The sequence below is a fragment of the Crinia signifera genome, chromosome 4 (genome assembly GCF_055691185.1).
Source record: "Crinia signifera chromosome 4, ASM5569118v1, whole genome shotgun sequence".
In the NCBI taxonomy this organism is placed as follows: Eukaryota; Metazoa; Chordata; class Amphibia; order Anura; family Myobatrachidae; genus Crinia; species Crinia signifera.
Window position 1 is genome coordinate 134,975,064 of NC_139220.1, and position 26,801 is coordinate 135,001,864.

The 26,801-nt window shown below is 43.5% G+C and overlaps 1 protein-coding gene across 1 annotated transcript; it reads left to right on the top strand.

Moving 5' to 3' along the window:
- Positions 1–12,397: 12,397 nt before the first annotated feature.
- On the top strand, positions 12,398–26,464 carry RAB21 (RAB21, member RAS oncogene family). The gene is made up of 7 exons (XM_083182551.1): positions 12,398–12,742; positions 16,459–16,518; positions 17,895–18,002; positions 21,064–21,127; positions 23,504–23,558; positions 23,642–23,730; positions 25,413–26,464. The coding sequence occupies exons 1-7, from the start codon at positions 12,593–12,595 to the stop codon at positions 25,547–25,549; spliced, it is 663 nt and encodes a 220-aa protein (XP_083038677.1). The 5' UTR covers positions 12,398–12,592; the 3' UTR covers positions 25,550–26,464.
- The last annotated feature ends 337 nt before the right edge of the window (positions 26,465–26,801 follow it).

The window sequence follows — 26,801 nt, forward strand, 5'->3', positions numbered from 1 at the left end:
GAAAGGCTGCCTTCAACTTAATAAAGGCGTTAACAGCGGCATCGGACCAGACTGAAGGATTGGCGTCCTTTTTGGTTAATGCAACAATGGGGGCTACAATGTCAGAGAAGAATGGAATAAATCTCCTATAATAGTTAGCAAAGCCCAAGAACCTCTGAGTGGATTTAAGGTTAGATGGTTGAACCCAATCCTTAATGGCCTGAAGCTTTACTGGGTCCATTTGAAAACCCCGAGGGGAAATAATGTAACCCAGGAAAGAAATGCTCTCCACCTCGAACTCGCATTTCTCCAACTTGGCATACAAATTGTTCTCCCTCAATTTTTTTAGAACTGCGCATACATGCAAGCGGTGCTGCTCCAGTGATGGGGAGAAGATCAAAATATCATCCAGATATACTACGACAAAAACCCCCAGAAACTCCCTCAAGACGTCATTAATAAAATCCTGGAACACTGCAGGTGCATTAGCGAGACCAAAGGGCATAACCAAATACTCATAATGTCCCGAATGCGTATTAAACGCAGTTTTCCACTCATCACCTGCTTTAATGCGGATTAAATTGTACGCCCCTCTCAAATCAATTTTAGAAAAAATGGATGCCTTACGAAGCTGATCAAAGAGTACAGATATGAGTGGAAGAGGATACGAATTTTTTACTGTAATGGCATTGAGCTGTCTAAAATCAATGCACGGGCGAAGGGAGCCGTCCTTTTTCCCCACGAAAAAAAACCCGGCTCCGACGGGTGATTTTGAGGGCCTAATGAACCCTTTCTTAAGGTTTTCCTCAATATACTCCTCCATCGCCTTCTCCTCAGGAAGGGATAAGGAGTATAGTCGCCCCTTGGGAAGTTTGGCCTCAGAAATGAGATTAATGGCACAATCATATGGTCTATGAGGGGGCAAGACGTCTGCTTCTTTTTTGGAAAACACATCGGAAAATGACAAATAAGGTTCAGGTAACCCAGAAACTGAGGGAGTCACCATGCGGACTGGCAGGGCTAGACAATTATGAGAACATTGCTCACCCCAACTTACAAGTTCCCCTGACTGCCAATCAAAATGTGGGTTGTGTAGTTTAAGCCAAGGTAATCCCAGCACTACGGGTGTAACAGGACTATGAAAAATAAAAAAGGATAAGAGCTCGGAATGGGTAACCCCAACCTGGACCTGTAGGGGAACGGTGCGCTGTGTAATAACCCCATTGGGCAAACGATTGCCATCTAAGCCATACACCGAAATCTCTGGAGATACTGGTATGAGGGAAATCCCCAGTTCTTTGGCTAACTGGGAGTCCAGAAAATTACCCGCAGCCCCACAATCAATAAATGCCTGGCCATCCCACCTATGAATTTCAGAACAAATACATATGGGGATTAATAAAGAATTACTGGGAGATATAAGAGATAGGCCTGATAGGATGTCTCCCCGCATCCTCAGGCCTTGGCGTTTCCCGGGCGCTCAGGACAAGCATTTACCAAGTGTCCCCGGATCCCGCAGTATAAACAGAGGCCCTGAGCACGCCGTCTTGCCTTCTCCTGCGGAGATAAGCGAGCTGCGCCCAACTGCATAGGTTCCCCAAGGTCAACAGCAGAATCCTCGGGGACACTGGGCAATGGCACCAACCCTGCCCCTCGCTCCGAGCGTCTCTCACGGAGCCGGCGATCCACCCTGATAACCAGCTGCATGAGATCGTCCAAGGACATTGGTGTGGGATACTGCACCAAGGAATCTTTTATTTGGTCAGACAGCCCAACCCTAAATTGGGAGCGTAAAGCTGGATCATTCCACCCTGAATCATTAGCGTATCGCCGGAATTCAGAGCAATAGGCCTCTGCCACCTGGCGACCCTGTTTGAGAGATCTAAGGTGAGCTTCTGCTGCGGCTGCCTTATCTGGGTCATCATACAAAATCCCCATTGCCTGGAAAAAAGACTCCACGGACCGGAGAGCCGGACTGTCTGACTTCAGCCCAAATGCCCACGTCTGTGGATCCCCCTGGAGGAGGGAAATAACCAACCCCACTCTCTGTATTTCAGACCCGGAGGACAGGGGCCGTAACCGAAAATATAATTTACAGCTCTCCTTAAAATTAAAGAACTGATGTCTATCCCCAGTGAACCGATCAGGAAGGCTCATTTTGGGTTCTTTAACAGCCATAGCTGTTGCAGGAGCTGCTCTACGAACCTCCTCCTGAGACTCAACTCTGAGAGTAAGATCCTGCAACTGCTGAGTGAGGTGGTGTAACTGTTCAGCAAAAACCTGGGCCGGAACCCCCGCATTGGGATCCATGCTAAACCAAGAAATACACAACCACTGTAAAGGTAATATGGTTGTGTTACAATATTTATCTGGCCGGTTATAATGTTATGCGAAGGGGACCCCTGCCGGACCCTAACTCCGTTGCCTCAGACAGGAGTCGGCAGCTGTGTGCAGAGCTAGGCTTCACCTGGGCCCGTCTCGGCTGGGGAGCGAGTTAGGCCCGCTCCGCTCCGCTACAGGCAGGTCTTAAGGGTGGACAACACCTGCTGCCGAGGCCAGGAGAGTGCAAGGGCAAAGCTAACTACACCTACAGAAGGCAGGGGGACCCCGGACGCCTGGCGTGTACTAAACGTAACAATACGTGAAGATGGTAATAAATGTAAATGGTGAACAAGGGAGCAACAATGCTACAAAGATGGGATAGTATCACAACAACTGAGGGCAACAATGCCGAAGATGGAATATAAAGATTAAAGATATAACTGGCAGCAATGCTTCTAACCAGGTGGAATATGGAGCTAGAAAGCACTGGCAACCAGGTCCTCTGATGACACTTATCTGTAGCCGGACACAGGCAAACGGGACACGGCACGAGGAACAGGACGAGGCACGACACAGAACGGGAAGGCACAGTACTGTAGAGTACTTCTGGAACCAGGAACACCAAGGCACACTAAGGTATGACCAAAGCTATAACCGGCGTCTGTTCCCAGCAGACGCCAGCTATTTATTTGAATTTGCCGCCTGTGATTGTGCTGACGTCAGCTGCGCTGACGCCGCACGCTGCTGGGAGACTCGAGAGCGTTGCCCAGCAACGCCCCGACGTCCAGCAGCCGGAACCACGGTGCCGGAAGCTCGGGGCGTTGCTAGGCAACGCCCCCGACGCTCCCCCGGCGCTCCATCTCCGCCGCCCGTCCCGGACGTGACATCACGCAGAGGCGCTCTGGGACGGCGGCGGCTGACACAGGGCCCCTTACACACATTGGGCCTTATTCTAGTTCACTTTTTTGACAAAATCCTTCTTAGATGGACAAAACCATGTGCACTGCAGTGGGGCAGATGTAAAATGTGCAGAGAGAATTAGATTTGGGTGAGTTAATTTGTTTCTGTGCAGGGTAAATACTGGTTGCTTTATTTTTACACTGCAATATAGATCTCACTTTAAAGTAAAACCCCACCCAAATCTAATTATCTTTGCAAAAGTAACATCTGCCTGCAGTGCACATGGTTTTGTCCATCTAAGAAGGATTTTGTCAGAAAGAGTGAACTAGAATAAGGCCCATTATGCCAGACAGAGCCCCTTACACACATAATGTTAGCCAGAGCCCATTATACACATTATGCAAGACAGACCCATTATACAGATTATGCCAGGCAGAGCCCATTACACACATCACATCAGACAGAGCCCATTACACATGTTTTTATTAAGTAGAGCCCCTTGCACACATTATGGCAGGAAGAGCCTCTACACACATTATGCCACATTAATCCCCTTATACACATTACACCAGGTAGAGCCCTTTATACACACTATGCCATACATAGACCCTCACACACATTATGCCAGGTCAAACCCCTTATACATATTATGGCAGGCAAAGCCCCTTACACACACTATGGCAGGCAGAGCCCCTTATGCTGTACACATTACGCAAGGTTGAGCTTATTACACACACTATTCTTTTTCATACAGTTAAAGTGCCCCTGCTCTCAGCCCCAGCACCACTACTTACAGTCTGCTGACATTTCTCCTCCAATTCCCAGCAACCCTGCTCCCAGTCTATTGTTCCTCATTTTTCAATTCCCAACACCCCATCTCCCAGTCTGCTGCTATTTTCCCTCATAGTCCCAGCACCACTGCTCACAGTCTATTTTTCCTCCCTGCTCTATTGTCTGCCCAACCTCCCTTTCTGCCAGAAGCGTGCTCGCCAGGGTGGCAACTGCTTGATTCTGCGCCACCTCTGCTGCACCACCCCCTCCCTTGACCCTCCTGGACATGAGTGCTTTTACTGGCAGGCTTGATCACCAAGCCGCTGTTAGTGGGGAAGATACGTAGAGGATATGTTGGGGTAATGGCTGCATGCACTATGCTGGGTGCAGCAGGTCACATGTACCAAGAGGAGGAAAGACCATGCATGTCAGAGCACAGTGAGCTGGAGTGCCACAGGGGGTATTTTGACACAGGGTTAAGCTGGAGGAACATAGGAGGAGCGGTTGTCACAGGGAGGTTGGGGTACTGGAATGACATGGGGATCTAGTGTAACACAGTGAAACCTGGAGTGACACAGAAGTGAGCAACTGGAGTAAGTTGGCAGAGCTTGAGTGACATTGGCGGTCTATAGTAGCACAGGGCAGAGTTGCTGTAATACATGGGGGAAGACATATAGTGACACAGGGCAGAGCTGTTGTAACACAAAGGGAGGTCTAGAGTGACATATACTAGGGCAGAGCTATATTAAAACATGGGGATGTCTATAGTGACAATGCAAAGAGCTGCAGTAACACATGAGGTGGATTGAGGTTGACACTGGGCAGAGCTGGAGTGACATAGGGCCTTTCAAAGTGACACATGGCAGAGCTGGAGTAACACATGGTGTGGGGGGGGGGGTCTAGAGTGACTAATTGTGTCTACACACAGTACAATTTATCCTTCAATTTTGACTATATTGTCAAAATCGAATCGGTGTTGCAGACATCAAATGGAGATTGAACATGTTTTTAACCTTTTGATCCTGATTCAATGCCGATGCACGCTCCCATTCAGCTCAAATCGAATAGCCAAATAGATAGTGCAGCAATGACTATATAGTACAGATCTGTACTATATAGTCAATATTGAATGCATGCGTTTTGGCTTGTCGTGCGTTTCGAACCTGATCGAATCGGGATCGAATAGCAAGGCTATTGCACCGTGTGTACACACCATATGGGCAGGGCTAGAGTAACACATCTCACAGAGTCTAAACTGTCACAGGGTATAGCTGGAGTAAAACGGAATAGCTGGAGTGACATGAGGAAGAGCAGTAGTGACATGGGAGGAGCTGCTTTTATGATAGGCAAAACCAGTGCTAGTGGCTGCCAATTACATTTATACCCCTTTTACACCACCGCAAAACCCTGGGTCTTCAGCCGTTCAGACCTGGGTAGAGGGCGGTGTAAATGGGTATGCCGGGTCATCTGACTCGGCTCCTGTTTACATCAATGGGGGACGTGCAACCTGCGGACCGCAGCGTCCGCTGGTTGGACAGGGGGGCACAGATAGCCTGCACTGCTGTCTGCTATACTCTGCAGACAGCAGAGGCGGCAGTGGAGTAGGTGAATGGATGCCTGTGTGTGGCATCCATTCACCTCCCGGACGATGGCGGGGGGGTGTACGGGGGCTGGGGGCAGCCCAGCAGCTTACCTTGGTGCTGGGCTGCCTCCAGCACGGCGATCGGTGTTTCCGGCGGGGATCACCGCAGTCCCGGTGCTTGGAGAGGATGTCATCTCCAAGTGCCGCATCCGTCTACACTGTGGGTGGGCACCGCAGTGTAAACGGTGTAAATCCCGGATAGGGCCCAGCTTGGATCCTTCTTCCAAATGCCGGGTCGGATCTGGGATTTTTGGTGTAAAATGGGTATTTTTCTTCAAGTGGGTAACTAGTAAAACTGTATTGATTAATGTTACAACACATCTATTAATCCCTGTCAGTGTTCTGATATAAGTGCTGGAACACTTGTTATATGAGTGCAGCCATTGTCCATGCAAAAGGGGTGCGGAGGATCTATTCGCTGTGGCTTATCTCAGCTACTGGAGGAACTGGAGAAGATATTGGAAATATCTGCTGCAGTTATTAGTCTTTGATGTTTATATACACCCTAAAGCTGTACAGTTTTAGCCATTACAGTACCGTTATTTTATGGTTTGTAAAGCCAAACACCCACATTCAGTTTTGTACCAGGTCACGCATGCAGCGTATGGATTTCTTACCAGTGCTGCAGGGACACGAACTGCTCAGTGACAGACGGCCTCCTTTTGTCTAGCTATGATTATTTGCAGTCTCTGCACTAAGTGCTGCTGAAATAATGATGTTATCACTACAGTGCAGAGGAGAACGTGCAGACTGTGGTGTATCTATAATGGGTGCACTGTGTGTTGGTGCACACGGTCCCTTGAGTGTGGCGGTCTGCACCGGTATGGTATACTGCACTTCCGCACAGACCAGGCACCGGCAACCATGTCTGCCCAGTGTGCTTCCCTTCCAGCTGTAATTTGCCTCCCACCTAGTAGTAAGGAAACACAGAACACATGGGTGGGGCAAGACATGACTTCTCTCTGAAACACCCAGAGCGGCAAACGCTGGTTCTGATGTTTCAAGTCAAAACTCTTCTGGTGTTTCAAGTGTAACAATATTAGCTGTGAAATGTTGGAACGTATGGTTTATACCACAGGTTCTCAAACTCAGTCCACAGGATCCTACACAGTCATGTTTTACAGGTATCCTGAGGATTTTAATAATGTGACAGTTGGTAACACACAGTGCAACTGCCGGGTGACCTGGAAAACATGTCATGTGTGGGATCCTGAGGGTCGCGTCAGAACCACGTGTCTAAGTTGTTGATGCCAAAGTTTCTCCAACTGCTGATATGCTGGCAATCGCCTTCAAATATAGGCATGGGCAGCATGCAATTTCGGTCTATTGATCCTTAGTGAGAATGTCAGACTTTTGAAGCAATAAATGAGCAGGTGGCTATGTGCTCACGGACCACAGTGTGTAGAACCCAATAATACATTTCAGGCTATTATTTTTTCTTTTCAAGCTGCAGTGGGATGTGGGTACTTAAACCACATAAAGGATACATATAGAATTAACAACAGGCACCGCATAAATAGAAAATAATTGTAATTTTAAATCAAGAAAATAAATATAAATGCAAAGTAAAACATAACAATAAAAATAAAGCTCATTCATATAGAGTGTACACACGGTGCGATATGGCTTCCAATGTTGCCGATATAGTGAACATCGGAAGCCATATCGCATGCTGATTGTGTGTTTTTTTTAGGGCTTGCGAGCCCGTTGCGCTGCCGATGCACGCTCCCGTGTGAGCGCAAATCGGCAGCCAAATAGAGAGGGCAGGCAACACTATATAGTGCAGAACTATAGGGGGCCCCCTGTCTAAAGCGCCCTGGGCCCCCCGAAGGCTTAATCTGGCGCTGGATGTAGGGACTCTGATCCGATATGCTTGTGATCGCGCATTGTATCGTTTCAAAAACACATACGATTTGCCCAATTTCACATGATTTCTCAGCCTGATGAATCGGAATTGGGTGAAATTGGGCAAAATGTCAGTAATGTATGGACAACTTTAGAATGCCCTTGGATAGTGCAATAAACCTTGAAAATACCTTTAAAAATTACCTTTACAAAAGGGTGCAGGTGCACCTGAGTGACCCCCATCATGTGGGCTTTTCTAATTGGTTCCTACATTTCTTAGACGCGTGCATGCAAGTTGAATCTTGCTCTTTGCAAACACGCACTTTTGGATCGAGCCCTAAAAATTATATACTGGCCTCACTTTAATCAGTGACACACTAACAGCTACCACTGCGCAGCCGCACATGGCTGGAGCGAACAGTCCGTCACACCGGTACATCCTATGGATGGGTAATCATATGATGTTTCATCGGTAACATCGGATTTATAAGTAGCGCACGCAGGGGGGGGGGGGGTTTCTGAGTACCCAGAACCCCCCCCCCCAGGAGTCTAAGGGCCCTGGGGGGGGGGGGGGGTACAAGGATTTAAAAAATCGGCCCTTGGGAACTGGAGATATCTGACTTCAAAGTAGTGGTCCCCATCCAGGCCTGTTAATTGCTCTTCCTAGTCATATATTTCAGGTTCTTTCTGACTTTGATGGACACTAATAGCTTGTCTCTACTGTTCTCAGAACCAGAGATATCAGCCTTCCAGCAGCTGGTTACTGCTCCAGCTCCACACACCTCGTATGTAGTTTTATATACTCGTGGTCAGATTGCTCTGCCTTCTGAACTCTGATCCCCTAGTCCAGTGGTTCCCAAACTTTTTTCTCTCCCGTACCCCTTGATTAGGCTTTTCATTGATGAGTACCCCCTCCTCTCAATTTAAAATATAGACAGTACTTATGAGTGGAGTGGAAGTGAGTGGTATGCGTATCCTTATGCATGTCCTTATATGAAGGAGTAGCTGACAGGAATCGTGCCCTTCCGTGTCTGGCCGCTGGCTGTGTATTGTCTCCAGGGTTCCCACTTACACCTGTAGGATTAATGCCGCTGCTTCTTCCACCTGTGTCAGTTCAGGGCAGATGATTGCTGATGTCTGAGGGCAGCATGGGTAGCTCACATTGGATTGCTATTCAAGTGACACAACATGGTTCTTCTCCATAGCAATGGGTCTTCGTCAGCCATCAAAAGACTTTTTCATCTTCCGCCATTACCAATATTATTTTCAAGTACCCCCAACTGGTCTGCAGAGTACCCCCAGGGGTACTAGTACCCCAGGTTGGGAACCACTGTCCTAGTCCCCAGTATCATTTGGTATGTGGGATTCTCTAGTTTTTAATTCCATTAAAATCTAAGAAATCTATTTCCGGGAACTAGAGATATCTGCAGCAAGCTGTCCTTACACTGGAAAATTATGAATAATAAGCCCACTCCACTATAAACCCCTCCTCTGCATATTAAACATCCTCTTCCACCCTGGAAGATATGTATCAGGGCCCCTTCATTCAGCCCAATGCCCCCTTCTCCCACCTCATCTCCCACCATCTGTGCAGTAAAGGGGTAATTAGTGGAAATTACTGATCCAGGCCCTACATGCTGAACGGTTGATATAATACCCCCTACCACCCACAGGACATCAAAGCTTCCACTCATAGCACCCCCCGCCCCTACCGCTGGAGGATCGATAGGGGCTCCAATACATTGCTATGCCCAGGAGTCTACGCTGCTGTTGACGCCCCTGTATGTATGTATGTATATGTATGTATATAACTCTAAAAAGGAATTATTTTTTGTTTGATGAAGCATATAATTTTCAATTATGGGGGTGTGCTATGGGGTCTGCCGTAGCCCCTCATTTGCAAATATCTATATGTTTTCACAAGAAGAATCTCTGTTTTTGCAGCACCCAGATGTGAGTCCTCATCTATTGGCGTAAACACGCTATATAGATTATATATTTTTCTTTTGGACAGGTGGTGTTGAGTTACTGGAGACCCTTATTGATCGTGTTAATTCTGTAAATTCTACTATTAAATACACTGCCACCTGGAGTGCCAGTGCCACACATTTCTTAGATGTGACTATTACCATAGAGGCAGGCAGGATAAAAACTGATGTTTTTTTTAAAGGTGTTGACCGCAACACGTTTTAAATGGCAACTAGCCATCATCCTCCAGCGCTAAAGCGGGGACTCCCTCTATCGCAGACTTATGCGAACAGACATCACTGGAATGGGGATTCCTAGACCCCCCAATACTGTCTTTAAGCATCCAGACTGTTACAGTTGCCTTACTTGTGCAACAGACGTGGCTACTGTGACGCTGAACGGAGTTCCCACGGACTGAGCTGTGGAAAGGACCGTGGAGAAGCCCGGGTACGAGACGACAGTGCGGGACATTGCCGGCGGTGCCTGAGGGTCGTGAGTCCATAACAATTGTTACAGCCGTGTTGCCTGTGGGAACTATTTTATTTGAAATCATGTGGTAGTCCAGTCCACAGCTGATGGATTACATGGCGCCCCCTTTGTCTTCTTCTCTTTCCAAACATATTTATTTATTAGCAGTTTCTTATATAGCGCATACATATTCCGCAGCGCTTTACAGAGTATAGTTGAACATTCACATCAGTCCCTTCCCCAGTGGAGCTTACAATCTATATTCCCTACCACATATACATGCACACAGACATTCTAGGGTTAATTTTTTTTTTTGTTGGAAGCCAATTAACCAACCAGTATATTTTTGGAATGTGGGAGGAAACCGGAGTACCCGGAGTAAACCCACACAAGCACGGGGAGAATATACAAACTCTGCACAGTTAGAGCCGTGGTGGGTATCGAACCCTTGACCTCAGCACTTTGAGGCAGTAATGCTAACCATTACACCATCCATATGATTACTTGTCGCTCCTTTCAACATCCACAGTGACGGTGATGCCGTGGGACCAGGCAGCATGGTGAGTATAAGTTAGGGTTTGTTGTGGGGTCACATTGCTGTAGGATACGTGTCTGAGGAGGGGGCTGATACCCCGAAACGTTACCCACCGCTAAAGCTTGTTTGTATTCACTATAAGTCTCCGAGTGCCGTTTTGTTATCCCTTACCCTGGGGATTTGGATGGTGTATATATATATATATATATATATATATATATATATAATTATTATTATTTATATAAATTTGGTCTATCTATAATACTTTAACTGACCCTGCATGTACTGGGTCACCTACAGTAAGTGTCCATCTCCGTGCATTGCTCCACCCCTCTGGAAACCCCCTCCTGAAAATCCTGCGTTTGCCCCTGATTATGGTTCCAATATTCGATGTTTAACCCTGGAATGTTGAGGATCCAATGTTTCCTCAACATCGCTAGATTTTCTCAATTTTCCAATGTTTTTTCTTTTGTGTGTCACTGTGTGGTGCTGTCACTGCTTTCGGCAGCCAGCTAACTCATTGTTTTATATTCATTAACAACTTAAAAACAGATACATAAAAGTAACACACACTGGGCCAGATTCACTAAGCTTCAAAAGTGATAAAATGTAGAGCGATAAACAGCCAGCCAATCAGTTCCTACCAGCCATGCCACAGACTGTGTTTATAAAATGTCAGGCGGGAGCTGATTGGCTGTTGTTTAACACTATGCCAAAATTATGAATTTTTGTATTGTATTGATGGGACATTCGTATTTGTATTTACACCATCGATAGAATACAACAGGAATCACCAATCTAATTCTCTCTGCACATTTTACATCTGCCCCCCTGCAGTGCACATGGTTTTGTCCATCTAAGAAGGATTTTGTCAGAAAGAGTGAACTAGAATAAGGCCCAATGTCACAGCTGGGGGACACTTATTATATAAGGTCCCGCGGCCAAAACATTCATCCCTACCGACCAGTAAGCCTGGCCAGGTGCTGTCCCCGGTGAAGCCTGGTGCTGTCCCCGGTGACCCTGGAGCGGTGTACACCGGGCTGATGAAGTTGTGTAAAAAAAGAATAAACTATTGTTTAATACTGTGGAACTATGAGTCCCAGCAAGCCTCCCCCGCAAGCTGGGACTTGGAGAACCAAAAGTCCCAGCATGCGGGGCATTAAAGGGCCCGCTGGTACTTGCAGTTCCACAGTAATAAAAATAGTCAAATAAACACACATTGACACACAAGAAAAATTAAGTTTTATTACATCCAAAGCCCACACATACTGATACTTACCTATCTTGAGCCCGTAGGTAGGTCCCTGGGTCTTGGTCCGGTGTCCTGGTCCATGTCGTTGTCCAGGTCCATGTCGGCGTCCGGGTCCTGGGTCCGAAATAATCCATAGGGACCTGTGGAAGGAAATTCTACTTACAAGCATCCTATGGCGAAGATCTGTCCTCTTCTCTCCTGAAGTAGTCCAGATCTTCGCATAATAAAAAAACGCGAGTATCCCGGCGGTCCCCTGTCACGGACTGAGGAGAGACGCAGAGATGTTTCATCTTCCGCGCCTCTCCTCCGAATTTTGCGGCTCCTGATTGTCCGCTAGGCGGCCTTAAAAATATTTGTTTTAATAAAGTTTTGCTAGTTAATGCTTAATTTTTTTACCCCCTCCATAACACATATTAGGATTATTTATCATTTCATAAGGTTATTATTAGTCATAGTGTATTATATGCTTAAGTAGACAGTTTATTAAAAATATATATAGAAACATCGGTTAACAATGAACATTGGTTAACATCGGTTTTAGAGTACCAATGTTTAGGTCTAATGATGTTTTGTAACGATGTTGGAAAAACATCATTTAACTGATGTTTTATTTCGATGTCCCATCCCTAGACTACATCCACAGCTACAGGCGCCACGCCCACCCCACACCCCCATGACCACGCCCCCATGACAGCAGCTCCCCGCTTACGGATCGCCAGCATCACATGATCAAAGAAGTGACGTAAGAGGAAGAAGTCGCCATTAGAGAGTGGCCGATAGACGGTAGTAGAGCCCTTGGCCTGTCAGACAGGCGCCGAGCAGCTGCTCTCTGTGTCTGTGCGGACAGGGGCGCTCTCCGGGGCGGCGTGTGGCCTGTGGTGTAGCCTGGGCTCTCGCTTCATCGGCTTCCATGGCGGCTGGAGGTGGAGGCGGAGCTGGGGCCACCAAGACGTACTCGTTCAAGGTGGTGCTGCTCGGGGAGGGCTGCGTGGGGAAGACTTCGCTGGTGCTGCGCTACTGCGAGAACAAGTTCAACGACAAACACATCACCACCCTGCAGGTGCGAGTCTCCGCCGCGGCGCTGTGCACTATGACAGCAGGGGGGGAGGGGCACGCATAGTCCGGTCACACCGGAGACCGGCATGGTGTGACCGGCATGATCGGAGGTAATCTTCCCCCATGCCGCAACCCCGGTGTTTGCTGCTGGCCGTCTCACTGTTTCTCTAGCAGCACCCGTCCATGATACCCCAGCCAGGCTGGGCCACTCTTGGTTGATCCTGAGTGCAAAATACAGGGATCCATGTTCCCACACAGCAGTGATCCTCTAGGTACCCCCTGCAGGCCATGTTTTTCTGTGTCTCTCTTCATCTGTGTTGCTGGATCGGTAATTACCCCCCCTTCCTGCTTCCACTGATGGAAATCCCGAAAACATGGTCTACTGAGTGTACAGAAGAATGGAATAAAGTACCACTGCTTAGTGTCACCAAAATGTGTTGGTCGGTATGCAGTGCTAGGCTGCAGGGGGTGATTATATTGGTGTCAAGTGATTTATTTGGGGACGGATGTGTATTGTGTGAGTCTGTATCAGGTTGCACTATACCAGCTGACAGGCTTCATATCCGTTTCTTTTCCGCTTGTTTGTGTTGTGCGGCATTGTACCTAACCTGAACAGAAACCTGGAATCTGTCCATCTTTACTTACGTGATTTATGGTTGCCTAAGGGGCAAGACTGTCATGCTCTTTGTACCCCCCTTTTTTTTTTTTTTGTTACTAGAACGATTTTCCTTTTACAAGCGAATATGTTCAGATAACAAGTGTGACCTTGGACTGAATTTGTGCTGTAGTCTCTTATTGTGACTACTTCAGTTATTTTTTTTCAATAGTTTTTAACTCAATATGTAATGGGTGTGACTGTTGTGGATAATTTTACCAGGCTATTGCCATATTCACAAAATTCCCCCTTTAACAATTATTATGGATGAAAGATGTAATCCACTTGCACATTTAATTTGACTCGTCAATATAGATGGTACTTATGTTAGTTGGGCGCCCACTATAGTTAGTACGCTCATACCCCCACTATCCATGTCTGCGTGGAGTTCATTTTATACAGTGTGGCGAGCCACTGAGCCCGATGCGTGGTGAGTGGACGCGTAAAACTAAGCAATAGTTTAGTGGGCGCCCAAGTAACATAAGTACCATATAGCGCTTCAACCATGGCTAAACTTTCATACCTTCAGGTTTATTGTTTAGTAATAAAATAATCCTATATAATTGTCACCTAAGCAGAAAAATCTGGCCTATGATGCAGGTCCTATTGTCCTGCACGCAACACATTTTTGTTATTATTTAATGATGTGCTTTAAGTTTATGCCTTCTATTTTTGCCATACCTTGAGTTTTTTTTTTTTTAACAGACTTTACATTTTTACAAGCTAATCCCAATTTAAAACACTAGATTGATCTTATTTAGCGCCTAAATCTTTGATTCATGATTTAGTGGAGGTGTTTGCATCCTTTTGGTCCTGAGTGGCATGAAGTTTAAAATGTGCTGTCACAATGCTGGCCTGTTAATAGGCATGGTACAATTTTGGCGTTGTTTGCTGGTCAGGAGGACATCCAAAAGAATTGTTAAGTCATAAGGCTTTCACAAGATGTTACACATTAGTGTTATCTTGCAGGCAGTGTTAACGCCTTATTATAGATGTGTAGAATTCTGTTACACAGTTGTTAACAATTTGCTCTTCTTCACATTTTACCCTAGAGGTTTTTGTGTTCATTAATACTTCAATTTTAGGAAATGTAAAAATTCATTTCAACTTAAGAAATGGACAAAATGAATCTAAAATTTTAAGAGAAAATGGAATCCATTTCCCCATAATTTACTCTATTCAGCAGTGACCTAGCGCCCTGTATAATGGGATTAGTGGTATCCTGAATATTGCAATTTTAGTGACTCCTGAAGAGAAGTACTGGCCTTTATGTTGGGCTCTCGGGGGAGGGCTAGAGTAAAGCTGGCCATACATCTACAGATCAATTGTCAGGTTGGGCTATTTGGAACAAAATCCTGGTAATGGATGAGAGCAAATCACAGTTGACCATTTGCTTTGAAATGCTGGCAAACTGCCAAAAAGTATCATTCAGATACTACCAGGTTTTTGTTCCAACCAGCCCAATCTGACAATCGATCTGTAGATGTATGGCCACCTTTAGGCTGTGATGTGGGGGCAGGCTAGGAGTAGGGTAAAAATACTTGCCAGGTTCTGTTGTGATGCCAACTGCCTGGATTTTGTACCCAAACCCATCCATGTAGCTAGGGTCTCTTGATTTCACAACCTGTGCTGTATAGTTTTCTGTTATGGAGGGAGCCAAGCAGTGCAGTTAATCTAGGGATCCTGCTAAACAAAGAAAATATTGGCCGCCTTCCAACGCACTAAATTGAATTCCAGCCAGAATAAACGGAGTTTAGGAAATCTCTATATATAACACAGACCCTTGCTCAAGTAATGCAAATGGCACCTTTCTGCAAAATTGGGGTGACAAAACTACATTACTAGCTTACACGGACCTGTTTGTGTGGCATTTGTACGTCTAAGCTTGAATCTGTAATAAGGACTGTTATGCCCCAGCTGCAGCTTTTTATCACACCAAGACCTGTTGTTTCATGTGAAACTTTGTACGTGTTTAAAACTCATTTCTGTGCAGTTAATGTTGACTCTCAGCATCTCTAGTACACTGTGAGTGGTGTATCGCTGCATCTGTAATGCAAGTGACACACAATCTGATAAAAATCTGGTATGTTACTCCAGCAGTCTTAAGGCCCATGCACACTAGTTGATTTTGAGCTGAAAGCAAATCACTTTTTGCCGTTTGAGCTGTTTTCAGCTCAAACTCCTGTGCATGTTGTGAGCGTAGATGTGTGCTTCCACATAATCGCCGACAGTTATCCTTTTTGACTGCTCAGTGCATACACACTTTTCTACCAGCGGTGTGCACTTAATCGCTGGGCAGAAATGCCCAGTGCGCATGGACCTTCAGTTGTGCTGTATAGTGTATAGACGCTTGGGGGAGGGTACAGTATATTCTAAAGTGTTGCCATTAGCAATCGCCTTATGGCTATATGTATGCATTTTATGCTTTGCTATAATTAATTTGTTGCTCATGTCCCAAATTCAGGTGATCATTCTATCCATAGCCTAGTTCCCCATAATAGAAAAAGCATGTGTTGTCAGCGTACAGTAGAGAACAATCTAATCGGGAGACCTGACTAACATTTCATGTTACGTGGGAACGAAAAGCAAAAATGTCCTTAGACCCTGGCCCTTAAAAGCCCCCATAGTCTAATCCAACTTATCTGAAGGGCAAGTTGGACACTATTTCCCTTGAACGCACACAGCGGCTCCCCCGGGGGCGTCTGTATGATTTGGCACTTTGTGTGTCCCTTTTTACATGTACCCACAATGTGCTGCTGATGGCTGCACATATGATTTATCTTATGAGCAGCACATTCCGACCTCTGACCCAATTCGCACGTTACAAGGTTGATACAGAAGTCAAACATATGCGATCTGTCATAATTGGGGGGGGGGGGGGGGGGGGGAGAGAGAGAAACAGGCCATATAGCACTAGTGTATGGGGGCCTTTAGACTTGCTCCAGCTCTTTATATGTGCCAATCTCCCCTCAACTGTAACATGTTTTCTTCTCAGACAAACCTAGTGTTTTATAAGGTCCCAACATGGGATTCGAGCAAAACTAATTATTTCTCTTTGCTTGCAGGCATCCTTTCTTACAAAGAGATTGAACATTGGTGGGAAAAGAGTGAACCTTGCAATTTGGGTATGAATGTCTATCCAAATGACTTGGAAAAACCTGTTATTGTCAAATGTGTGTGTATATGTGATATATACTGTACTGTCTCTAGTTAAAAGAAAACTAACTTTTTTTTTTTTCTTTCATATTGTGGTACCTTATTAAATAATTAAAAGATCAGCTCCTTTATATTTATGCTGCACTTTAGTTAAGTGTAAACTCCCGTACACACTGGGTGATTTTGTGGCTTTCAGCTCATAGCCGCCCAGTGTGTACAGCCCGGCATGAGCGGTGATGCATGCTACCGCATCATCGCTGGGAAAGCCGCTCATCTGCTTGTATTACCAGCAGTTGAGCGGCTTTGTGGATGGCTTTGCATAGCGCTGCGCTATGGAAAGCCGTCCGCTCCTGCTGATGGCATCCGGCAGGGGGTAAGCTTCCCCCACCCCCCCCCAGTGATGAGTGATCATCGCTGGGCATAATAGCCCAGTGTGTATGGACCTTTAGACTCTGAATCGTGCAAAACATGGCTCTACATATTGCGTGTAATTGCTAGAGGGGGAACCTTGCTCGCAACTGTATGGGAGAGGAGCAATGTTTTCATCTCAGATAACTCCATGGGCCAAATGTAATAGGGTGAGAGTTTCAGAAAGTGAGAGATTTTGGAAGAGTTTTCCCATGTTTTTTAAAGCAGCACTCAAATACATGGCAACATCAACCTGGTTTTGCAGTGTAAATGATTGCTGCTTTAAAAAAAGGGGGAAAACTCTCCCAAAATCTCTCACTTTCTGAAACTCTCACCCTATTACATTTGGCCCCATGTTTTTTTTTTTTTTTTTTTTGACACCTGGACTTCCAAAGACCCTTCTGTCTAATTTAGTTTCCCACTTAGATCTGTGAGTAATTTATTGTATGTACTAAAATTGTAACGGTAATACAACTTTTATTTAACTTCTATTAAATTTAATTTATATCTAATTGAATGAAATGGTACAAAATGATGGATATACCTTAAAGTTAGGTGGTAAAATTCATATGCAGTTATTCGTTATTTTAGTTCTGTTTTTCCAACCTTCCATTACATATGTTACTTGCTAAGCTGCTGGAACATAGCAGCTCAGGAATAAGGTGACTTGATGACAATTGCACAGGTGGTATTTCCGTGCAAGACTCTTTTATTGCATGGAGAATTAAAATGAATCTTGATATTTAGCAGCGACACGGTTATATAATTTCTCATAAGTAACTTATAATAGTTCTCTCTTTCTAATAAACACCTATGCCTTTTATATAAAATGAGATCTGGTTGCTGCTATGGTGTTTGTGTACAACTACAGAGAAGTAGCTATAAAAATAATTAAATTACAACTTTGTTTTTTGTATTTTTGGGGACATCTATACAGGATACTGCAGGTCAAGAGAGATTCCACGCGCTTGGTCCTATCTATTACAGAGACTCTAATGGAGCTATTTTAGTGTATGACATTACAGATGAGGACTCCTTCCAAAAGGTATTGCTGCCTTAAGAGCTGACTAGTTATAGTAAACAGAATCTCGATTTTAAGGCAAAGCTATTTTTAATTAATTTGTGATCCGTTAGCAGTTCACTCCTAGGGGTATATTCAACCCTTTTTGCGAGCTGTGACAGCAAACAGTGCTGGCTGCTCACTGATACAGTTCGCATGGTACGTATTCAACTGACACCCACTGCTGCACACGCCATTTCCACTTCACTGGGTTTTTACAGCGATGTGTAAACGGCGTTTGCGGCTGCAAAACAGCGAGCTCCCTGCATTAGCCGAGGACCTCGCTGTTTGGGAAATCCTCGCCATCATCTGACAGTGAGGATTACCCTGGAACATTGAATATTGGGAGTGGCCAGTGCGGGGTTAAATGGTGATGGTCGCTTGTTTTTGGCGATCTGTGACGTTTAACCCCCTTGCCGGCTGCATTGAATACTGCCCCTAATGTTTGTGTAGCCTACACTACATTCTGCATATTTTTCTTTTTTAGATCTAGATCTGGTGATTGCCAGACCGGTTTACCCGGCAGTATGTAAAAAGTACATTTAATTTAGCATTTATCAAATATTACCCTTTTCTACAGAAAAGGTTTTCCATATATTGGGGGAGGTCTGTCATTCCATAATATAAGTATAAGAGGGTATCTTTCAAAGTATGTGTCCAGTTGGCCACAATGGGTGTAGATTGTTAGGTCGTCATAGGAAAACGCAACACAAGTTTTTCATATTTTGTGTCTGTCGACATGGACCCCCCCAATTAGTTTAAAGCGTCCCTGCATCAATGTTCCCTCTAATTTTACGAAGGCTTTGTGCAGAAAAAGATATTGGCTGTGCAACTTTGGAAGGAAATGTACATTTTTGTGCGTCACATAACGTATACAGGCCTAGGTTTCGAGTTCTGTTGAGTTAATAAAGCAATTTGAATGTTTACAGACTTCACACACCACACATATAGACTATAGCAGTGATTTTCAACCTTATTAAACTCGTGGCACACTAAAACAAGATTTTAACCTTTGTGCGCTCAGTTGTAATGTCTGTGCGCGAGCTCGGCGAGTTGTGTGCGCGCGCACAGCTTAGAGGGAAAGAACAGACAGGGAGTGACTTAATCCCAGATTATGGGACGCTGTCACTTTAAGAAGCGCAGTTCTGCCTTATTTTTCACAATATTAATATACACAATGGTTAAAATATCAAATTGTATTTATTATACATGAAATACATATTAATATGAAGTGCACTTCAACAATCAACATAGAATACTACATAAAATCCACATACATGACAAACAACAATTAACATATATAGCTGGCTGAGTGTTTGAGGCAATTAGGCAGGCTTGGGATATTATGGCATGATGGTTATTTCTTTGTTTGTAATTTATAATCCTTTGTATAGTTACCAGTCCATGTCACAGTCAGTGTTTTCCAGCAATGGTTTATGGATGGGGATGCCTCCTGAAGCAGGTATAATTCTGTTGGTGGCACGTCACTGTTCCTCCCTTACCAGTAGGTTAACTGGATATCTGCTGTCCACTATGAGCGTGACCCGGCTGGAAATATATGGATGCAAGATGCAGCAATGGAGCTCAAAAACGCGTTTCTCCGCCTTCTGTAGCTATCGGCGGCTTCCTCAGTTTGATTCAAGCCTCGTTTTGATAAACTTGAATCAGACGGAGCCAAAATGGCCGCCGCCGTCTATATATATCAGTGAAACGAAAGCGAGGCTTGGCATACAAACCCGGAAGTGCGGGGGCGCGGGACGCGCGAACAAGCACACTATAAATATGCTTTCTATATCCATGACAGCTCAAACTGAGGAAGCCGCCGATAGCTACAGAAGGCGGAGAAACGCGTTTTTGAGCTCCATTGCTGCATCTTGCATCCATATATTTCCAGCCGGGTCACGCTCATAGTGGACAGCAGATATCCAGTTAACCTACTGGTAAGGGAGGAACAGTGACGTGCCACCAACAGAATTATACCTGCTTCAGGAGGCATCCCCATCCATAAACCATTGCTGGAAAACACTGACTGTGACATGGACTGGTAACTACAAAGGATTATAAATTACAAACAAAGAAATAACCATCATGCCATAATATCCCAAGCCTGCCTAATTGCCTCAAACACTCAGCCAGCTATATATGTTAATTGTTGTTTGTCATGTATGTGGATTTTATGTAGTATTCTATGTTGATTGTTGAAGTGCACTTCATATTAATATGTATTTCATGTATAATAAATACAATTTGATATTTTAACCATTGTGTATATTAATATTGTGAAAAATAAGGCAGAACTGCGCTTCTTAAAGTGACAGCGTCCCATAATCTGGGATTAAGTCACTCCCTGTCTGTTCTTTCCCACTAGTAAGAGGCCACACATCCTCTTCATTAAAGAAGCAGCAGCCTTGCCTTATTCTCTTATTGTGTCATACATCACCTGGTATAGTACCCACCGCGCTCCTAGGTGCCCCTAGGGACACACTTCTTTCCAGCTTAGAGGGAACACTGCCCTGCATGGCTTGCTTCACTCTCCATGAATCTGGCAGGGTGACTTGATGCGCTTGACACACTATTATCTCACTCTATGCTGACATGTATCGTAAAGTAAGTCTGTTTTACAAATAAAGAAAATCATGAAAAATTTGTGTTGACCTATCAACCAGGAAACCAGGCAGCCCACCTATACAGAAAAATGTAAGTTGGGAGATCACATTACACACTCTCCCTGATGCCCACCCACAATGGGGAAGCAATATGCCCCCTTTGTAGTTATTGGCTGTCAGTCACAAAACTAGGATACACACAGGGGGATTTAGAGCTGATTTTTCTACCTTTGCAGCAAAAGGGTTGAAAAATGAACACTATATGATACTTAAATTACTAAATCTCAGTTGACCCGTTAACCCCCTGATAAAGGAAAATAAATGATAGTAGTCCATTTGGGGTAACAAGCCATGTATATTTAATTTTTTATTTTTAACGCCCCCTCTAGTAATTTCACAGATATTTTTGAGTTTGCTAATACAATGGTCTCCCCTTGCAGGTAAAAAACTGGGTGAAGGAGCTGAGAAAAATGTTGGGTAATGAAATATGTTTATGCATAGTAGGTAGGTACCTTATTTTTTTTTTTTATGTACTATGTTACAATTTGAATTACTGGTCTATAATAAAACTGCTTTTTCTATGAAATTTACATTAATTATGTCATGTGACCAGGGCAATATGTACAGTTTTCATGGACATTTGACTACAGCACAATATCTAAAATAAAAAAAAAATGCTATAGGAAGATATTCACTTGACTAGGGTTTGTACAGCAACTTATTATGGGATGTAATTTAAAATTGATGTAAAGGGAGTGGGAGACTTCAATCTACCTAATTTAAAATTGGCAGGCGTCTTTTGCAAGTTGAGCGGCAAACTTATAACTTCCTTACAGAGCATCCTTCAAACAATTGGTGAAGGAGCACACTTACAGGTTGGGTATTACATGTAATACCCACAAATTGTGACAGGATATCAAAACTATATGTGGGTGAGAACCTAGGATCCAGTGATCAGCAAGCAGTACGGTTTAGTATAAAGGCAGAGTCAAATTACTGTCAGGCACAAGCAAAGGTTGACTTTTAGAAAGACTGGCTTTGCACAGATGGAGCGTGTTTTAAGCGTTATATTCTGACAGTCAGTACATTGAATACCGACTGTCGAGTTACAGTTGAAATGGATCGAAAATGAAAGTGAATCTGACTGTAGGGAACGTCCCAGCAGTCTGATTCGGGAGTTATTTGATCCTTTCAAGGATGGAGGTGTGGTGGAGACAAGATAAATATGTTTTTAGGCAGGGAAAGGACAGGGAGACTGTAATTCACATGAAGAATGCTTTTAGTGATCAATCTTCCATAACTACTACATTGTTCTCTAAAGACATGAGACCTATTCCCTTAGAAATTGTATTTGGCAAAGTGAATTGTCAATAGAGAAAGGACTAATTTGCTGTACAAGTTAAGTTAATGTATGATTTTATGTTTAACCCTTCGAGGCTTTTTGACAGTTGGTTTAAGGGGGGGAATAGTTGTTGTTCCTCCCCTCTCCTGGAACAGGTGATGGCTTTATAGTGGAATTATTGTTCAAACAAATAATGATACTGCTGTAATTTTTAATGCCATTAACTATTGGAGCACACCACTTTTTAGGGAATGGTTGGATATTCCTGTCTAAACTGTTATGCTAGTAGTGAGTAGAGTGTGCCTGTTCCATTGCTGAGACACTGTGGCACTCGGAGCCCCCAAATTCGGCAACAAGATACCTCTGGACCCAGTGGTGTGCACCTCAAAGCCATTTTTTTGTGAAATCTCACTTAGAAATTTGATAGACAACAAGGTTCAATTTGCCTTGACCGATCTAGGAAAAAAGATCAAAGATCTAGGAAACAGATGACAAAGTAACAACACCATACCTGATTTTGTTGCTGTCATTATTTATTTACAGTTTCTTATATAGCGCAGCAGATTCCGTTGCGCTTTACAATAGTAGACAGTGATAAAACAAACTGGGTAACAACAGACTTGGAGGTAGGAGGGCCCTGCTGCAAGCTTACAATCTATAGGGCCAGATATATCAACCTTCAAGTGTGGATGTGGAATTTATCAATACACACAGGCTATCAAGTCAGGGGAGAGCTGTGTTACAAACAACACCACACCTGATTTCATTGCTGTCATTGGGTATCAATGCAAAAACATTCTAACATTATGGTAGAGGTTTTAACAATTGAGGTACTTGTGTATTATCACGGCGCCCGTCGCGTCTCATCACATACCACTAATTATGGTATGCGATGGACCCGATTCGTGCCTTTTCCCGGGATGAGTGTACAATTTTAATATTGCATGCCATTATAATGGCATGCAATGCAATGCGATTTCAATGTTAAATGTCCACCCAGACCCGATTTTTAATTGTATCCCCACCCGGATGGGTATTGACAATGTTAAATGCCCCCCATTGTTAACGCCACCCAACTATCAATGCCAACCCGAAGGGTGGCGAGCGCAGCAGTACGTGTCCTCCGACCTTTTCATACCCCCACTATCCACGTCGGCGTGGAGTTGATTTTATATAGTGTGGCGAGCGCAGTGAGGAGACGCGCATTACTTCACAAGTATTACGCGTTCTCTCGCTTTGGCACAGCGAAAGACGCAATTTTGGAAACTAAAAAAAACCCCAAGGTTTTACCGGGCGGTCAGCTAGTCTATTAACCCTGTCAGGCTCAACAACACCTGGAACTAGTAGCAGATCCAGTGGTGACCCACTTTAAAATAAGACCATTAACATCGATCAACATTCATTTAATTTATACTTTTAAACCAGACTGAAGTGCAAAATAAAAATTTGGACTGCAAAGGGTTAATATCAGAAACCCACCCCTGCCTTGCAGACTTCCAAATTTCATGTCCCAATTTATTTATTTTTTTCTCTTACAGGTAACAAAGTAGATTTGGAAAAAGAAAGACATGTCTCAATTCAAGAAGCAGAAGCGTATGTATATCTTTTGTGATGTATTGAAATAGTTTTATGTTTATAGGTCAACAATTGTAAGTAAATCTTTGTATTCCTTCAAGGTATGCGGAGTCTGTAGGTGCTAAGCACTATCATACTTCAGCCAAGCAGAATAAGGGAATTGAAGAGTTGTTCCTTGATCTTTGTAAAAGTAGGTATAAATCTGTGTGGTTCCAAAACAAGCTGTGCATTTTATAGATGTAAAGCTATATTCTATGTAGCTTTAGTAATAGCTCTATTAATACCCACCTGACATGACTCCAAAAAGGTAGTAGGTCCACAAGTCTCTTCTTCTTCACCTGTCCGTAGATGGACTGATTTTTAAATATTTATCTTAGTGGGTTATTCAATGCTGGCCAATATTGCCGACAGGCGGAAATATCTGTCAACTTTTTAAAAAGTCCAAAGGGTACTTGTGTATTATCACGGCGCCCGATTTTAATGTAAATACATGCGATTTAGCGACCGATTTGCGGGCCATTTTATTTTTGCAGATTTTTCGGCCATTTCCTGCCGATTTGCATGCTATTCCATCCTTGCACACCCCTAAGCTGTTCATACCCCCACTATCCACGTCAGCATGGAGTTTATTTTATAAAGCGTGGCAAGCACAACGAGTCACGGAGCCCGAAGCTTGGCGAGCGCACGCAGAATACACGTCAAGTAATCTGTGTCCCCTCGCCACGCTTCGGGATCGTTTTACACGTCCCCTCGCTGCGCTCGCCACACTTTATAAAATGAAAGGTACTTGTGTATTATCACGGCGCCCATCGCATACCACTAAATAAGGTATGCAATGCGATATTCACGTTCAATGAGCTGGAATGTACAATTAACTATCGCATAGCAGCAAATGGTATGTAATGCGATTTTTAATTGTACAATCACCCTGAAGGGTGTTTGCAATGTTAAATGCGACCCCCACTATCAACGCCAACCCGAAGCGTGGCGAGCGCAGCGGTACGCGTCCTCCGACCTTTTCATATCCCCACTATCCACATCGGCGTGGAGTTGATTTTAGATAGTGTGGCGAGCGGACGCGGATTACGTTACATGTATTTCGCATCCCCTCGCGCTCGCCATACTATCTAAATACAAAGGTTGGAGGATGCGTACCGCCGCCCCTCGCGGCGGTACGCGTTAAATTCAAGCTTTTTCAATAGACTGAAATAGATTGATTACATTACTACAACAACCAAGAGGCAGTCAACATTCCGCCAGAAAAATTAAACTGGATTGGGTTGCATGCACATATTCACATATATTACATATTTAATAAAGTATACATATTTTGTTCATCAAACAAGTGTATGAGATTCAGTAATATTATTTTGTTCATTGCCTATTACTTATACCACATTTTGATTGGAAGTCCGTTTTTGCTGATCCACAGTCTTTCCAACAGTCTGTAAAATAGAATGATGCATGTTTTAAACTATTTAATTCAACCTATTGTTGCTTGAATACACCGCCCTTTACAGGGTAAATGCAATTACATGTTGCAAGTGTGTGTTTTTTTTTTTTTTAACTATTTTCACCATACTCATTCACAACGCTCTCGTTCTATGCAGGAGCTAAATGCGCTATGTTTCCAAATAGAATACCTAGGGGCACATTTTACTAAAGCTTCTAAAAACAGTGATGTAGCCCATAGCAGCCAATCAGATTCTGTCTATCCTTTCTGTATTGCATCCTAGAAAATGGTAGACCGAATCTGGTTGCTATGGGCAACATTGCCTCTTTTTTTTTTTTTTTTTTTAGAAGCTTTAGTACATTCCATAGTGTCTTTGTGGTTATGTTCACTCTAGTAAATACCAATTTTATTTTTTTTAGGGATGATTGAAACGGCACAAGTAGATGAAAGGGCTAAAGGAAATGGCCCTAGTCAATCAGGAGCTGCAAGGAGAGGAGTACAGATTGTCGATGATGAACCACAGGCACAGACTGCAGGAGGATGCTGTTCTGGATAAATGTACAAACTGAGTGCATACTTGTCCTATCAGGAAGATTGCCATATTCCAAGTCACATGTTCTTTTACCATTTGGAGTAACAGAATTTAACATTTAACAGTATTTAAATGAGGAATAAGTAACAAAATAAGAGACCAAGTGCTATACTAGTGGAGTGCGTGACCAGAGAATTGGCATTTTCTACAACTGTTAACAGAGCAATTACCAATGGCCTTTTTACATATGTTTTTCTTTAAAGAAGAATAATATGCATGTAGAAAAGACCTACTTAAAGCTTCATTTATATTCTTTTTAAATCTGATCCTTATTTAATAACTTATGTACATTGTTAGAATGGTATGCACTTTGCTGCCCTTTGTATTTTGTGGAAAACTAAATGTATTCTAAAAATGCATTTTTTTCTGGAAGATACCAGTCATATTTTTGCAGGGTTTGCACATATTCTGACTGTCCACTTTGGTTATACTTAATTCATTCTGTACAATGATCTGGTAAATGTGCACTGTGCATTACATATTAAATATTTTATCTGCTTTTTCATGTGCAAGAAATGTGCTACAATATTGTGAGTATGAGTTTGCAGTTGGCATATTTTTCTTTAATACTGTTCCACAAGTGACCTTCACGTCCCTTCTGTTGCCTATCCATGTAACTTGCTTTAATTGCTGTGGTTGCACACGATTTATTTTTATTTTTTTCCCCCAATTCACACTTTTCAACATTTCACTAATCTGAAATAATGTGCTAGAAACTGTTCTCTTAATCATTTTTGGATCTCCGTAATTGCAGATCAAAGCTTAGAACATGAGGACTAAAACCAGCACTTCTAGTGTGGTACATATTAATGCCCCCCCCCCCAACCTTTCATGTAACTGTTTATTATTCGTTGTAGAATAAATACATCATTTGTTTAACTATGTAAATCTTTTTAGTTTGGAAAAATTATGTTTAAAAATCTGAAATTTCTAGAACGGTTTTTTCTTGCACTGCTTTATCACTTGGAGTGGGCTATGGATCACTAAACTTTATATTTTGTGTGGCTTAACTATTTAAATACTGGAATTAGTAAGACAGATGATTTTAAAAGTTCTAGTGGAGGGTATTTCTGAATGATTCCCCAGCGTTTTATTTTTGGATAATCACACTGAGACTGATCGCTAAAAGCAAATGTTTGTATTTTTATTTTTTATACACCCATTGTCATTCTTTAAAACAACCCAGTAAATGTACTATCTATAACCTGGATATAAA